This window comes from Hemitrygon akajei, chromosome 8, assembly GCF_048418815.1.
Source record: "Hemitrygon akajei chromosome 8, sHemAka1.3, whole genome shotgun sequence".
Taxonomy (NCBI): domain Eukaryota; kingdom Metazoa; phylum Chordata; class Chondrichthyes; order Myliobatiformes; family Dasyatidae; genus Hemitrygon; species Hemitrygon akajei.
The window spans coordinates 42,192,726-42,210,149 of NC_133131.1; the positions used below are offsets into that span (position 1 = coordinate 42,192,726).

The window sequence follows — 17,424 nt, forward strand, 5'->3', positions numbered from 1 at the left end:
GCTGCAGCAAAACAAGTTGCTTAATAAATATGGCATAAACGTTTTTCTGTCAAAATAGCCATTGCTGATCATTTTAGCTACTGCTTTGGCAGTTGCTTTTCTCTTAACACAGGTTGCAGGTTCATCTTTTGCAGCTGTGCACTAATCTAAGTGGCAGGATTAGTTGAATATGTAACAATAAAAATACTTCCTTTTATAATTATCATTTTGGATATTAATATATGGCAAAATATTGTCTACAGTAGTACATTGTTGTATTTAGATTTCCTTGAGAGAGTTGTTGGTCAATTCCTTCTAAATATGTCACATGTAAGCACGGACACAGGACACAGGCTAACTTATAGGGTTTTCAGCTGCTTATAGCGAGGCAGGCAGGGGAATGGTGTAAGATTGGAATACTTTTTTCAACTCCAAGCAACTATTCGGTGCCTGCATGCGGTGGGATTAACATGATATTCAGGAAAGGTGTGGTAAATGTTGCACACTGGATGTTTTTTTTTTGTTTATCGCACCATTCTCTGTAAACTCTAGAGGCTGTTGTGCATTAAAGTTCCAGGAAATCAGCAGTTGCCGAGATACTCAAACCACCCCGTCTGGCACTGTAATCATTCTAAGGACAGAGTCACTTGGATCACATTTCTTTCCCATTCTCATATTTGATCTGAGCAACTGAACCTCTTGACCATGTCTGTATGCTTTTATTCATTGAGTTGCTGATTAAATACTTAGATTAAGTAACAGGGGTATAGGTGTACCTAATAAAGTGGCTACTGAGTGTATGTCCTCACCAGACACTGGATATCACACTGGGACTTCCCAAGACCACCCATCATCTACAGAACTTATCAGGAATGTAATAGCCTGGGTAAATGCAAATTTATCAAAATACAAGGTGTTTAAGACCAGAACAAAGCAAACTATGTCTTGATGAAGGATGAGATGTGTCCTGATGAAGGGTCCTGGTCAGAAATGCCAACTGTTTATTCTTCTCCATAGATGCTGTATGACATGCTGAGTTTGTCTGGCACTGTGATTAGCCCTTACAGTCATCATGTCAACCACTTACTCCCTCCATTGTAAGTGCATCCTGGCTACACTGCACAAAATTATCTTTTTTTTAAAAAAAAAAGCACTGCATTTACTACTCATCGAGACTAACAGCATAGCATTTAGTGTAGCGCTGTTACAGCTTTGGGTGTCCGAGTCCAGTTCTGGTACCATTCAGTAAGAAGTCTCTGTATGTTTTCCTTGTGGAATACGTGGTTTTTTTCCCAGATCGTCCAGTTTCATCACATAGCCCAAAAATGTACCAGGTAGGTAAAATGGGTCATTGTAAATTGTCCCATGATTAGGTCAGATTTAATCGAGTTTGTCAGGGGTTGCTGGGGTAGTGTGGCTGTAATTGCAATGAATATTCTCGAAACTACTTCCAAGAGCATCATCAATAACATGCATAATAAAATGCTATCATTTGAATATTTCTCTTTAGAAATGTATATCACCATGACTTAATGCATTATTTACATTGACTTTAGACCTTGGAACTCCTTGTCAAATTGCATTCTGGATAGCATACACCAAATAGACTGAAGTGGTTCAAGAAGACAGCTCACCAGCACTTAAAGGGAATAGGGGAGGGGCAGTACCTGCACCCTACAATTTAATTCATTCCTGTAGTAGCCATTATGGGGGTATCATCACTACAGTGAATTATGAGCAAAGTTTATGGAAACTAAGGTTGTAATCCCTGGAATTCAGAAAGCTTATAATTGATTTGATTTAAGTTTTCAAGATATTAAAGAGAACTGAAAGCAGTGATACAGTGTTTACAGTATCTAGCTTTAGGGAGTGTGACAGACAAAGTAGCCAGGCCTTTCAGAGTTGCTGGTAGGTAATTGCCTGGAATGTACCACAAATAGCAAGACATCAGATTAGTTGTTCAGTTTGGATGTTGAGATATTATAGTAATTCAATTTTGAGAAAAATTGGGCATCATTAAATATAAAAATGCAGATTAACTATGATCAAACTGAATGTCAGGTTTGAAATGATAAGTAACAGCATCTACCTTAATGCAACAGTCTTCTACAGTTAAGGCTTTGCACCAAGGAATTTCTAAAATATACAGTGTATTAATTACTGAACTGTTGATCTCAGATTAACAATGTAAGAATGGAAACTGGGAAAGACTCATGTCCTTGCCTCTCGGTTAGTGGACTGTGCTTTCTCAACTGATTTGAGTATAGTTTAGTCTGTGTTCCGTCTCTCCGTTTGTCACTGATAGAGTGGGTTATAAAGGTAGAAAATTTCTTTCACTGTTTTCTCTGGGCTCTGTTATCAGCCAGCAGAGCTTTCTCTTTCCATTTTTTGATATCCTCCAGTCAGTAACCAGCGGTCCTGAGTGGCGGTTGTTGTCTGTGACTATGTCTGCTATCTTTGTACATTACTTGTGGTTGTCCTGCAGCCTAGTATTCAAGCTATGGCCGAACTCAGAATCGGGTTTAATATCACTGGCGTGTGCCATGAAGTTGGTTGTTTTGCAGCAGCAATATATGAAAAACAATAAACTGCGATACAGGTTTCCCCCGTTATTCGAAGGTAGAGCATTCCTATGAAATGGTTCGCAAGCCGGAATGTCGTAAAGTGAAGAAGCAATTGCCATTTATTTATAATGGGGAAAAATTTGTGAGAGTTCGCAGACCCAAAAACTAACCTACCAAATCATGCCAAATAACATATAAAACCTAAAATAATAGTAACATATAGTAAAAGCAGGAATGATCTGATAAATACACAGCCTATATAATGTAGAATACTTTTCTCAATTATTGCAGCACTGTCCACCGCAGCGAAAATTTCACGCAAGTGCTCTCAGCAGCAAAAACACACGGCGCAAGCGCTCCCGGCAGAAGCACTTTTTCCAGTAACCTTTAAGCTATGAAGCTACCAAATAACACACAGCCTATATAAAGTAGAAATAATGTACGCCCAGTGTAATTTCACTTACCGGAATCGAGAAGACAGTGAGCACACTGATGATGGTGTGTTAGGCTGAGTCGTCGAAGGTTGAGGTGGTGGGAGGTAGAGGAGACTGGGGTGTCATCTCATCATCATCTGTTTCCATCAGGGCAAGCAGGTCACCTTCTATGTCTGCCTGCCTCAATGTCGACGGTTGAGTTTCATCGTCTGCTGTGGCTGATGTGGAAGGCTTGAAAAACGACAGTATGCTTGACTGCTTAGCCTCGTGCATTTTTCTATCATATAGTTCTTTGTAAGCACTCAAACCATCCTGCAAACCTGCCCTAAACCTACGTACCCTTTCAAAATTAAAGTCATACTTTTCTGCAATCATTGCAGCACTGTCAATCATAGCAAAAATCTCACGCAATTGCTTCACGTTCAGTTCCTGGACATCTTCACTTTCAGGCCGTTCACTACTGCGTTCGGTTTCAATTGTTACCCTTTCCTCTTCATCAGCTCTTCACCTGTCAGTTCTTGGTCATGAGATGCCAAAACCTCTTCAACATCATCTTCATCAACTTCCACAAACCCTTAGCCAAACTCACTATATCCTTATTTCATTCACCACGATCGAAACGCTTTATTATGTCTAGTTTTACGCTAAGTGTAACACCCTTACGCGCTCTTTTAGGCTTTTCCGATACCTTAGAACTCATCTTGCTAACGGATGCACAAAATAAATCAACATAAAGCACTGATGCTCACAGGCACGTGTTTAAGCAATGCCGGCTAGAATGCAATTCCAGGGGAGGAGCTTGGCTGCTCGGCGCACACTGCCTTTTGTCGTAACAGTGAAACCACCTTCTGTTAGCGAAAACAGGTAACTATTGTAGGTCTTTCGTAACAGCGAGTTGACGTAAAGCGAATGTTCGAAAAACAGGGGACACCTGTAAATGGGTAGTTCATAAAGAGGGGGAAAAATGGGATTAAATCTGATGGTAGAGGGGAAAAAGCTGTTCCTGAAACATAGTGTGTGTCTTCAGTTTCCTGTATCTCCATCCTAATGGTAGCAGTGAAAGCAAGGCATGCCCTGGATGATGGATGTCGTCTTTCTGAAGCATCACTTTGTGAAGTGTTATTCATGTTTGTGTAGCCTCCCTGAATTTTGTCTGTCTCAGCAAATAAAGGAAAATATTTTCTGATTATGGGTTTTGACTGAAAGTGCTGACAATTCCTTACCTTCCACAGATGCTGCTGACCTGCTGACTTCCTCCAGCAGATTGTGCAATTAAAAAACACTTTGTCTACCTTTTAAACCATATTATTGATCTCTCGAGCTACCTACAAAAAGCTGTGAATTTATTGTCCAATATACTTTCATTTGCTGTATATATTTTGTCTTCTCAAGTTTAAAAATTTCACTCTTCAGTTGCAAATAGGTGTGTCTTCAGTCTGCGATGAGGAATTTGTTACTGGTTATGAATTTTTGGAATTGCCCATTGCAAGAGGAGATGGTTAGAATTTTTGACAAATGATTCATGAAATCAACAGGAAAGTGTTACTTCAAATGATTTGAAGTAGGGTATAAACCGCTGGAGGATACAGCGGGATTTAGTGGGACTGTAAAATTGAAAATTTACAACTGCAATTTTGCAAATTGTTTCACAAAATCCAAGATATTTTAGTACTAGCTACTATTTCTGCACAAATGGGTGTTTAAACACTGAACCCATTTTTGTTGTTCTTCCAGGAACAACTGCACCTGGATTTGGACAGGGTACTCCAAGTGCAAGCTTTTCCTTTGGGGCCACTAATACTCCAGCAGCAAACTTTGGTAGTCCAGCAACAGGCACAGCAGCAGCACCAGCATTTGGTAAGAAAATCCACCATTTTGTGTGTAAGCGCTGATATTCTACTTGCCTCATCCCCACAACGTGTATTTCTGGTGGCTTTGTGAGGAAACAGACCCTGCAAGAGCTAATAGGATCAGTCTGCTGGATTAGCTGGCTGAGCAAGATTAAGCATTTGTCAAATGATTAGGATTAAGCAACAGTGAAGATTAAAAACTGGAATCCAAGGCACAGAAATCAATTCTGAATGTATCTGGCCTGTGTGGTTTGACTGAATCTCATTTTCTGCTTGTCTAGTGGGCCCATGGTTATTTTTTTATACCTTGGAGAATGCTACAGTGGTGTTTATCAGCTAAAGTAATAAATCTAATAATCTTTTCTCTGCACAATTGAGCTTTGTAGATGGTTATCTAACAACAATAACATGAAAGGAATGGGTTTCATCTTTGTATATTTCCAGGAATGCTCTAAATTAGGGGGATTAGAAACACTTCAATTAATTTTGAGGGTGTGGGTGACAATTACCAACTGCTTCTAGTTCTCCTGCAAAAGATCAGAATTAAGTTTATTATTGTCATGATGTGAAGATTATTTTGTGGTATGAAGGCATAAAATTATGAGAAGTTACAAAATTCCAAAAAAAAAATCAAGAATTTATTATCAAAGTATGTAAACAGTATTGTGCAATTCTTAGATGTAAATGTCTATATATCTTTTATCTAGGGTGCCTAAGACTTGCACAGTACTGTAGTAATTTTGTGTATTGCATTGTACTGCTTCTGCAAAAAAAGAGAATTTCATGACATTTGTGAGTGATGATAATAAACCTGTTTCTTAAATGGGTCTCTATTATGGACTGATTGAGAACGGCACAGAGACTGGGAAATCGTGGTTGGGTAAAGAGGGAGGGTATGGGAAGCACCAGAGAGACGTTCTGTAATCAATAAACCAATTGTTTGGAATCAAATGAGCTTGTCTGGTATCTCAGGGCTGAGTGTGTCTTCATCTGTGCCACACTCCTACTTTGCCACACGGCCAACACCGCTCCTACAGTACTCCACCTTCATCATTCCCAAAATACATTGCTCCTGTCAGATTTACCAACTCGGTCTCTGCTCCATGTTGACAAATACAGTACTATGCAAATGTCTTGGGCACCTTAGCAATAGGTGCCTATACTTTTGCACAGTACTGTATATTACCATATATACAGAGCAGATTTACAAGAATGTTGCCTGGATTGGGGAGCATGCCTTATGAGAATAGGTTGAGTGAACTCGGCCTTTTCTCCTCAGAGTGACGGAGGATGAGAGGTGACCTGATAGAGGTGTATAAAATGATGAGAGGCATTGATCATGTCAGAAGCTTTTTCCCAGGGCTGAAATGGTTGCCACAAGAGGACACAGGTTTAAGGTGCTCGGGAGTAGGTGCAGAGGGGATGTCAGGGGTAAGTTTTTACTCAGAGTGGTGAGTGTGTGGAATGGGCTGCCAGCAATGGTGGTGGAGGCATATACGATAGGGTCTTTTCAGAGACTTTTGGATAGTTACATGGAGCTTAGAAAAATAGAGGGCTATGGGGAAGTCTAGTAATTTCTAAGGTAGGGACATGTTTGGCACAATGTTATGGGCCGAAGGGCCTGTATTGTGCTATGTTTCTATATGAAACCCTTAGATTTGTGGTCTTGTAGGCATTCACAATAGAACAAAGAGGGTGGCTTGGCAGTTACTGCAATGCTATTATAGTTTGGGGTGTTCTGGAGTTCAGAGTTCAATTCTGCTGCTGTCTGTAGGGGGTTCATCTGTTCTCAGAGTGTGTGGGTTTCTTCTTGGTGTGCTCAGTGTGTGAATGCATATGTGTGTATGTATGTGAGTGTGTGTATGCGAGTGTATATTTGTATATGCACGCATGTGTATATATGTACATGTGAATGTGAGTGTATGTATGTGTGTGTGTTTGTGGTGGTCTGTGCATATATTTGTGTGTGTGTTTGGGTGGGACACAACATGGGTGGGATTTAAATTTATATTCACAATTTATATTAATCACGATGTTTGATACCTATCTACCATGCTGCTTTATTCCTTTAGAAATCAAAGCCTGATGAAACAAAAGTCCTTGGAAAGTTGCTACTTATTCAAGGAGCACATTCCTCACATGGGATATATTTAGGGACAGTGAGATTTAAATGGTCAGAAGACAATGGTGCTCATTAATGAATCAGTATGCTAAGAATCTAAAACCCATGGTCTTAAGGGGGGGAGAAAAAGAGGATAAACCAGGCAAGTGTCATTTGGAGTTCTGGTGCTGCTGTTGGCCTTTAACAGACAAATAAAATAAATCTGGAAGGCTTTTACATGGCAGTGACTGTTACCTGAATTTGATGTGCTATGGCGATTCATAGGTAAATTGCTGCTGTTGTGAAAGAAGAATCTAGGAGCTTATTCTTGCCATTCAGCAAACCTTGTGCCAGATTTCTTTTCCGAAAAGGAACTACATGTTGTAAGTGATCATTCTGAAAGCCCCTACAGCATTTAGATGAGAGGATTTGTCTTTGCTTGTGGTTTTCTCAGAAGAGCTTGTGTATATTGTGTGGCACATATCCATGCTTATTTGTGTGGAATTTAAAATCTCAGTGCACTATTCTATTTGGATTTTCCCTGTGGGTCAAAAGTTCTAATTCATTTGCCAGCTAAAGTAAAATGGAAATGATCAATTTGTCGAATATGCTTACATAAGGGTTTGTGGCAAAAAAATGTACTTGGTTTGATCATTCATTGCTGATTTATCTCTTTTAGCTGTATGCTCTTGTTTGAGTTTTCCTAACTATTGTGTTAAGCCATCTTGTATAATGAATAAAAATGTTCTTGTCAGTGGGAGCAAGTAGTATCTAGGAATGAATCTAGTATCTAGAAAGGTGGTACCGTAGTAGACTGGCAGATGGACCTCTACCTCACTGAGGCCAAACGGCAGCTCTCTGACACCTCCTCTTACTTACTCCTGGAGCAGGACCCCACCAAAAAACATCAAACCATTGTCTCCCATACCATCACCGCCCTTATCAACTCCAGAGACCTTCTATCCTCAGCCAAAAAACGCGTAATTCCCACACCCTGCACTGCTTGGTTTTTCCTCCTCTCCAAGATCCACAAGCCTGACTGTCCCGGTTGACCCATAGTTTCGGCCTGCTTCCGCCTCACCGAACTTGTATCTGCCTACCTGGACTCCATTTTGTCACCCGTAGTTCAGTTCCTCCCCACTTACATCCAGGATACATCCCATGCCCTCCACCTCTTCAATAACTTCCAGTTCCCCAGTCCCGACCGCTTCATTTTCACTATGGATGTCCAATCCTTATAACTTCCATTCCCTATCAAGAAGACCTCAAAGCCCTCCACTACTTTCTTGACAACAGACCTCACCAGTACCCTAACACCACACTACTCCGGTTGGTGGAACTGGTACTCACACTTAATAACTTTTGGTTCTTCCCACTTTCTTCAGAACAAGGCCCCAGCTGTGCCTGCCTCTTCGTTGGTTATGTGGAATAGTCTATGCTCCAAATCTATACTGGTACTGCTCCCCAATCGCTACATCGATGACTGCATTAGTGCTGCTTCCTGCACCCATGCTGAGCTCATCAATTTCATCAACTTTGCCTCTAACTTCCACCCAGCCCTCAAATTCAATTGGTCCATCTCGGACACTTCTCTCCCCTTTCTCGATCTCTCGGTCTCCATCTCTGGAGACAGACTGTCCACAGACATCTTCTATAATCCACTGACTCTCATAACTACCTCGACTATACCTATTCCCACCCTGCCAAATGCAAAAATGCTATTCCCTATTCCCAGTTTGTCCATCTCTGCTGCATCTGATTCCAGGATGAGGCTTTCCGTTCCAGGATATCTCAAATGTCCTCTTTCTTTAAGGATCGTGGTTTCCCTTCTGCCGTCATCAATGATGCTCTCACCCACATCTCCTCCATTTCCCACACTTCAGTCCTCACCCCATCCTCCCATCACCACAACAGGGACCGAGTTCTCCTTGTCCTCACCTATCACCCCACCAGCCTCCGGATCCAGCATATTATCCTCTGCAACTTCCACCACCTTCAACAGGACCCCACCACTAAGCACATCTTTCCCTCTCTCCCCCTCTCCGCTTTCTGCAGGGATCGTTCCCTCCGCGACTGTCTGGTCCACACGTCCCTCCCCACAGATCTCCCACCTGGCACTTATCCCTGCAAGCGTAAGTGCTACACCTGTACCTACACCTCCTCTTTTACCACCATTCAGGGCCCCAAACAGTCCTTCCAGGTGAGGCAACACTTCACTTCTGTGTCTGTTAGGGTCATTTATTACATCTGGTGCTCCCAGTGCGGCCTCCTCTACATCGGCGAGACCTGATGCAGACTGGGGAATCGCTTCGTCGAGCACCTCCACTCCGTCCGCCACAACAGACAGGATTTCTCGGTTGCCACCCACTTCAACTCTGCTTCACATTACCATTTGGATATGTCCATACATGGCCTCCTCTACTGCCATGATGAGGCCAAGCTCAGGTTGGAGGAGCAACACTTCATATACCGTTTGGGTAGTCTCCAGCCCCTGGACATGAACATCAAATTCTCCAACTTCCGGTAATTCCCTCTCCCCCCCCATTACCCCATCCCAGTTTCACACTGCCTATCACCTCTCTCATGATTCTGCCGCCTTCTACTACCCATAGTGCTTTCCCCTTACATTCTTTCTTCACCTTTCCTGCCTAACTGCTCTCCCACCCCTTGATCTTTTCCCCTTACTGGTTTTTCACCTGGCACCTACCAGCCTTCTCCTTCCCACCTTCAGTCCTGATGAAGGGTCTCAGCCCGAAACATTGACTACTCATTTCCATGGATGCTGCCCGACCTGATGAGTTCTTCCAGTGTGTTGTATGTGTTGCTTTGACCCCAGCATCTGCAGTGTACTTTGTATCTAGGAATGTTTGAAGTCTGTACTCAAACCAATTTCCATGTGCTCATTGTTACTATAGACACGGTTATTTTGTAGGTAAATGTGTAAAGGAGTGAGAATTTTCATGTTATTAACAGTTCAACTTCAATTCTGTCTTCTCAGCAGGAACAGCGGCCTTTTCTATAGGAGCTGGATCTCGATCTACTGGAGGGAGACAGAGATTACTGGCTAGACGACAACATACACGGAAGAGATAGACACTTGGGAATGTGAATAATGCAAAGGAACATGTTGACTATTCTGAAACAATTTCCACTTTTTTACTTTTGTACCCTAAACATTGCCAGTCATGGATGTGCAGGCAACTGACCTCAAAAGATGGGAATATATACTTGAGAAAAATTCTGTTTAAATTTAGGTCTTTTCTGGGCTTGAACTGTCAGAATAAAAGGCTTATGGCTGCTGGAAAAAAGGCTTCTCTGCAACACTGTGAGAAGCTCATTAGACAATAGCAAAGTCCTCGTCTTAAGTTTATAAGCTTTCTTCAAAACCTGCCGTTACAGAATGGTGATCTGAGTTTGGTTCAGGGTACAGCAGTAATGGGTGACACAGTAAGCAACACACATAGCTTTACTACTTGAATCTTTCTACTTTTAAAGGTTGCTGTAAGATGCAATTTGAAAACCTTTCTTGATTGACCCTTTTTATTGTACATATTGCTGCACTCTTCTTTCTTTTGGGGGAAACAAACATTTAAGGGCACAATTCCCAGTAACAGCGCAGTTTTCTGTGGTGTCTTTGTGCCCATATCAAACTGAACTGGAGGCTGATGTTAACTTCTTTCTCTTCATTCTTTTTTCCCCTCTTTTCCTTGATTGCTTTATTATATTTCTGACAAAGAATTCTAAACCTTGCTAAAGCCACCATTTTATTTTTAGGATAAGAAATGTTATGCCTGTTTGAGTTTCTTCTCAATATCTTTTGCTATGCTACCTACCTCTATTTTTCTTCCTGTGAATGAATTTTAAGCCTTTTTAAATCTGTGATTTGGTTATGTAAGGGAAACAAACCAAATTGCTTTCCCTTCTGTACTACTTTTATCCTTCCCCCTCCACAACCCCTCTTTCCTAAAATTGTCTGGTTTTTTTTTTACATACAGTAATTGTTATCAGTGTTTGCTTGTATATCTCATGTTTTTGCTCAGTGAATCGAGTTTGGAGGAAAAATGTCAATGTATGTGTGGCGGCATGTTAGTAATGCCGGATCTGGCTGGTTCATTGGATATATGTTAATCTGACTCTCGCTAATCTGTGATAGTGTTTTGCTACTATAACTGAGTGACACATTAAGCAGTGTTTTCTGGAGAAATGGCAGTCATGCTAGTTTTGGAGGTGGTTCCCATGTACAATGTAGGATTCTTAAAGCAGATTTCAAAAGTATGGTGCTATAATGCTTAAAGAAAAAGTACAAATTACTTCAGCTTATACCAAAACTTTGGCTGGCATTGTTGAGAATTATACATGTATACTGTGTATATTTTAACCTCGACTCAATATTTGCATCTTATTTTGGGTGCAGCTCTGAAATGTGCCTATTTTAATTTTAATTAAAAACAAATTAAATTTCAATGCTTTTTTAAAAAAGTGATTCACCAAACTTTTTGAGTAATCTTTACTATCTTCATATTGCATTAGAAGAAAATAACCAAGCTGAATTATGTTCGATAGTGTTTTCCTTGACTGGTGGAATACATGTAAAAAAAAAGTGAAAGAAACATTTTGCTCTTGCCACACTATCTGGTATGAATGGAGCTTTGAAGTCCACCCTAACCACTCTGGAGGTTGTTCTGCAGGTTGTATGCCCAGTTTAAGCTAGGTTATTTAAATCTTCTGTTTTGGATTTTTTTTGAAAACAATGTTTTTACTAAATCTTATTACATATGAACATGGCTTATTAGGAATTCTTGTGTTGGACAACTTGCCACTAATAGTAATAGAGATCTTCAGGCTCCCAAGTTTTGATGATAAAATTTCAGGATGGACATTCAAAAGATGCTACTTCTCCCTGCCCTGTATTCCATAAATGGATCCTGTTTTTTGAGGATATTTTACCAATCTGAAGGAAGAGAACTGAGACAGAGTGGTACTGGTTACCACAATGAGATCTGTCTCATCCTCTTAGCAGATCAATGCCCATATGTGAGCTGAAAATATTTTAGCATTTGGTTCAAGGCAGAGGAAGGGATAACAAGGGAATATGCAGCAGAGTGTTCACTTGATGAAAACTTGTAACACTGAACGGAGGAGTTGCTGTTCCCTTGTGAGGGAATTGGATTCCATAGCACCCTCTGTTAATTTTCCTTAGAAAGTGTTTGTCTGACCTGCTTTCTCCCACTCCACCTCCAACCCCCACTTCTGGTATTTCTCATATTTCAGGCAATATCTAATAGGTAGTATTCTTTATGGCTCCATAGGCATGCATCCAGTAAGGCCTTATTTTGGGCAGTTTTTGGAGACAAATGTTAGCCCGCATCATGGGTGGAAATGAGTCACCTTCCTATAGCGAAGGTTGTCTTATTTTCTGGAAGTGCAAATAATTTACAAAATCAAGGGTAACAGTAGATGGAGGATAAATGGTGAAAGGGTTTAGGAGGTGGTTGTTGTAGAAGGCATGAAGTTGATATGACCCCTCTTACAGCACCCAATCAATGATTGCATATATTACTCCATTAGAATACACTACAATCTAACGATATGTAAATTCATTTTCGGAGAATGTTTGTAATAGTTTCATTGGTGTGGTTTTAAGATAACTCTGCTGATCCAAGTGACCAGACAGATTAAAAGGAATCCTCCTCATTCAGTATAATGGCTGCCATTTTGTGACGTCTGAGTATGAATGTGTGCGGGTGATTGGCAACTTCTAAATTTAGATAAAATTGTTTAAAAAAAGAACAAAATAAATTTTATTTTTATATTTAAGCAAAAACTGCCTTCTACGTTCCTTCAAGCTTGGTTCATTGAGACTTAATGCTACACTGGTTAAATAGTATGATACTTCTGATAAACAATTGTATGTACAAATTGTTTTTTTAATATGAACTATGAAGTTGGTGTGAGTAAGTTTTGGAAGCAAACCAATGGTGTGTGGAAAAGCAGTTGGGATACTGTAATTTTTCTTGCTAGAAGTTGCACATAGGCTGATGTACCATGCCTGTATTTGGCCAAAACAATATAAAATTTGGATGTCATTTAAAAACTTCCTTTAGTTTGCTTAATAGTACTATACTGATATGTTTTGAGAATCAACTATGAAGTTCATAGCAGGTCTATTTCCAGGTTTAATTTTGCCAGAATGACTGATCTGAAACAAGGATACTATCTGATCATATTGCCAGGCTAGTTAAAATGAAAATGAGAAGGATCAATTAGTTTTGCTTTTTGGAATAGGATGAACTGGAATCAGCATGAGGCAAAAGATCTGTCTCTGCTGAGTTAGCAAAACACAGTTGGGTTGGTTGTATGAATGCTTAAATATAGAAACATTCTGTTTCTGATCACTATTTATTGGTATCTACTGGAAATTGAGTAAACACAACTCTTCTAGGTGTGACACCAAATTGCCAAGTAGCAATTTGATCAGGTTTGTGTTTGAAATGGAAGATGATGAACATTTTAATTTTGGAAAAAAAACATTTTCTTTGGTTGTTTTCTTTTGTCAAAAGTCTGGTGGTGGAAATGCAAGAAATGCTGAGTTTATCAATGGTTAACTGTTTTTGTTCGGTTACCCTTACAGTGAAAGGTCTGTGATTGATCATCAACAGAATCTCAAGTGGTGCACTCTGAAATGCACATCTATTTTAAACAAAGTCAAACTGCTCCTTTACAAGACAAAATAGTAATATATTTTTTATAAACTTGCTTTTGAGATGCAACTTTCTCCATTGCTTTGCACTTTCTGCTCTGATTTTCTCTTTAGAAATGTACTCCATCATGAGGTCAATTGACTCCACTCCCTTCCATATGTAGTACCATATTGGAAGTTATTTAGCACAGATCACTAAATGTTTTCAGTTTGAAACTACTCAATTTGTGCATTTAGTAGCAAGTTAAAGGAAGTTGTTAGGGCATTGTTTACAAAATCATTCTGTGCTCATGCAGTGTTGGTCCAGTGTTCAGCTGTGTAAATCACATCTCCAGTTCATTGCCTGGCATTCCCTTTTTAACTGCTCTGAGGTGGGGGTAGTTGTGAATAAGGCCCAGGGAAGAAAAGTGATCCAAGTTGATCCCTAATTATTTTCACTTGCCCCTTTCTAATGTGTATGTTCAGTATTTATAGGATTACACTCCGCTGTGGGCACTTTAAACTAACTGCTGACCAATATCTGGACCATGTGATGCAACATACTAGTGACACAGTCTGTGCAAGACAGCATCATCAGGCAGTCTTTGGGAAAGGAAGCCAGGGAGGAGGAGGAAATTAAGGTCAATTTTTAGGTGTTATTTTATTGTGACATGATACTTGTTACACATACAAGGGGTGATTGATAAGTTTGTGGTCTAAGGTAGGAGGAGTCAATTTTAAACATAGTCCCCTTCTACATTTACACACTTAGTCCAGCGGTTGTGGAGCACACGGATCCCTTTGTAGAAGGCGGTGTCTTGGACCTCCAGAAGTGGTCGACAGCAGGGGTGATTAATAAGTTCGTGGCCTAAGGTAGAAGGGGATGAGTTATACAGCTCTCATTACATGCACGTGCAGTTCAACTCTTGAGTGATTATGCAGAAAGTTTGTAGTTAATAACTCATCTCCTTCTACCTTGGGCCATAAACTTATCAATCACCCCTGCTGTGGACCACTTCTGGAGGTCCAAGGGATCCGTGTGCTCCACAACCGCTGGACTAAGTGTTTAAATGTAGGAGGGGACTATGTTGAAAAATAAATTACTAGGTTTTCTAAAATTGACTCCTACCTTAGGGCACAAACTTATCAATCACCCCTCGTAGTGCATTGTGGAATATAACTTCAGAAGCCTCTTTCCTCATACATCCAGTTTATTTTTACTTTAAGAACTGTGAATTCAAGAGTTTAGAAACACTGATATCTCAGTTGTCTGGGAGCATCATGTACTCATGGCATTTGGGATTTCTTTCCCCCTTTCCTGCTGTTATAAAGATGTTCTTCAAATTAACATCTGAAATCAGAAATGTGTAAATACATTTTATTGCTGCTGAATAAATATTAAGTGAAAGATACTACTGACAACTTAGGCACTTGGCAGCATATAATTTCCAAATATGACATGGATCACATGGGACTAGTAAATGAAGTTTACTGGAGAGTTTCGATTAATAAAACTTAATACATGCCCATTTCTCTCTTTTTAACTTGATGCTTTTGCACCAACTGGTCTTTGAACAAAAATTGAGCCACTAATCCTTTGCCACAGCAAGGTTAATCAATGATGCTTGGCAATGCATTTTGAGTATCATGGGGTGATTTGCTTAATTTAGGATGGTCACCACCATTTCACTTCTGACTTTGTTTTCCAGATTATCTAAATCAGGGATTTTAATCTTTTGTTTTCCTTTACATAGCTGAGTGCTCAGGAACCCCCTTGCAGTATCATTCACAGATTTGGACCTGTTCATTTGCAAATATCTCAAACAGCAAATATTAAAAGGCCTTTATGATTTGGGATTTCTGCAATGCAGTAGTTTTTAATGATTAAGACCACATTGTTCAGTTAAATGCCTTTTCAAATGGTTAGTATTCCTGGGGTATGAGGCTTGCAGCAAACTGCCTTGTGGGCTTCTCTTTAAGTGCATTGATAAATCACTGTTCAGTTAACAGAATTCAAACACCTTTTTTTATCATTGAAATTAATGGGCCTGGAAATAAGTTAGAATCAAGTTTTCATTGTGATGTCTAACATTACAATCTTGTTTTTCTGGCTTTTTGATGGAGTGCTATTTGTTGGACTGACTTAAATTCCAAAAGCAACAAGAAGCACTTATATTAAGGTTTAGTGCTTTAACAATGTAACAAAAATACTGATCTTGCACTTGAAAATCACAATTCAGAATGGCTTGGCACTATATTGTATCCAAGGATCTCCTATAGAGAATCAAGTCACTTCCAAGTTGTCTTTAGGCCGCCCAAGGAGATACCAATGACCTTTCATTCCAAAGCGAATGGTTTTATATAGTGGATCAGAAATTGAGAATTTCTGCAGTGTTATGATGGTGTGATTTTTGTCCTGCCATTAGCATTCAATATTCCTGAAAGGCTCCAGTGAAATTTACATTTGCACAGCTCAGTGAGGGTATGCAATGTGGGCTGGGAGTCGCCTGAAAATGTATGCGAAACAATCTAACCAAAATTGATTAAAAGGAGGTAGTCCATCCAATATTGGAAACCCTTTGTTTTTAATGTGTTCTATTCACTTCATATTCCTCTTAAGCAGATAGATGAACCTGTGACTTCCTGCTTTCCCCTAGTGTACTCTCCATTTGGAAAACATGTCGACAGCCAGTCTTACAGCAGCTCAGACTCGTGCTGTTTTCCTTTTGGGTGGGGGGGGGGGGTTGGGGTGGAGAAGGAAGAGTGATGAGCATTTACACACAATTTGTCCACTTGTGATTGCGTAAGAAGCTCGTGGGTAGCAGCATGTAAATAGCAGTCTATGGTGCTTAATTATTTTTTTAATAAATATTCCTTAGGACTGTCTTAATGTATAGAAACCCCCATTCTACATCAAATTGGTTGTAAGCATCTGTTGTGACACCAGTTACTTAAAGACCTCTTATTCCAGAAGGGTCATTTAGTAATTGGAGTTTTGTCCAATAAACATGCTTCACTAAACTTGTGCCCACATTTGTCTTAAATTATGCTAAACTTAAACATACAGATTACTGGAATATGTTCTGATTTCCTTGTTCTTCAAACATTGTTTGTGTTTGCGTCTATCAGGTCACTCGATGGACTCTGGCAGCTAAGGGTCTTTTTTGAAAGGAAGGAAACCATACCTCTGTTTTATGATTTAATGGCCAGTTGAAACAAGTGGTATCAGAATTAGTTTTATTTTACAAAACAACTTGTAAATGTTTGAAAATTGACCAGATGATTTGTATCCCACATCTGTCCAAACACTTGTGTGGTTGAGGAATGGTGTCATTAATTACAACAAATTATTTACACTTCAGTTTGATACCATGTCATTTGATAATTTCTCAAATGCCTGGGCTTGTCATTTATGTAATAACAAGGCAAATTTCATGTTTAAATATAAAGTTTTGACCCAAAAGGGCACTTGAAGTAACTACCTATGTAGATGAAGACTGAATATGCAGCAAGAAATACTTTGATCCCAATGTTGTGTGTGGTGTCTGGTGACTTTGAATGGTAAAATACATGCGAGTGATGAATGTTGATGAGTAACTCATAGAACAAGTGGATGTGGAAATGTTAGTATGCTTTAAAAATATTGTAGATTTCTATCATTGCAACTTCAGCTTGATAGAACTAGTGAGTGAATGTGCAGGTGTAGAGCTGACTGCGAGTGTGCAGAGATCTGATTTTTTTTTGCTTATGTCATTAAATTGAGATAGTTTTAAATAAAAAGCTGTGATTATGAAGACTTTTGCTGAAGCACTTCATT

The 17,424-nt window shown here is 39.7% G+C and overlaps 1 protein-coding gene across 4 annotated transcripts in view; it reads left to right on the forward strand.

Moving 5' to 3' along the window:
* Nucleotides 1-17,403, forward strand: part of pom121 (POM121 transmembrane nucleoporin) — a 58,887-nt gene extending 41,484 nt beyond the window's left edge. For 3 of the 4 annotated variants that reach the window (XM_073053679.1, XM_073053681.1, XM_073053680.1), the window contains 2 exons: nt 4,712-4,834; nt 9,927-17,403. In XM_073053679.1, the coding sequence (XP_072909780.1) occupies nt 4,712-4,834; nt 9,927-10,021 (218 nt within the window). In that variant the 3' untranslated portion in view covers nt 10,022-17,403. The remainder of the gene's footprint in view (nt 1-4,711; nt 4,835-9,926) is intronic. The other variant, XM_073053682.1, reaches the window with a different exon arrangement.
* Nucleotides 17,404-17,424: the final 21 nt, after the last annotated feature.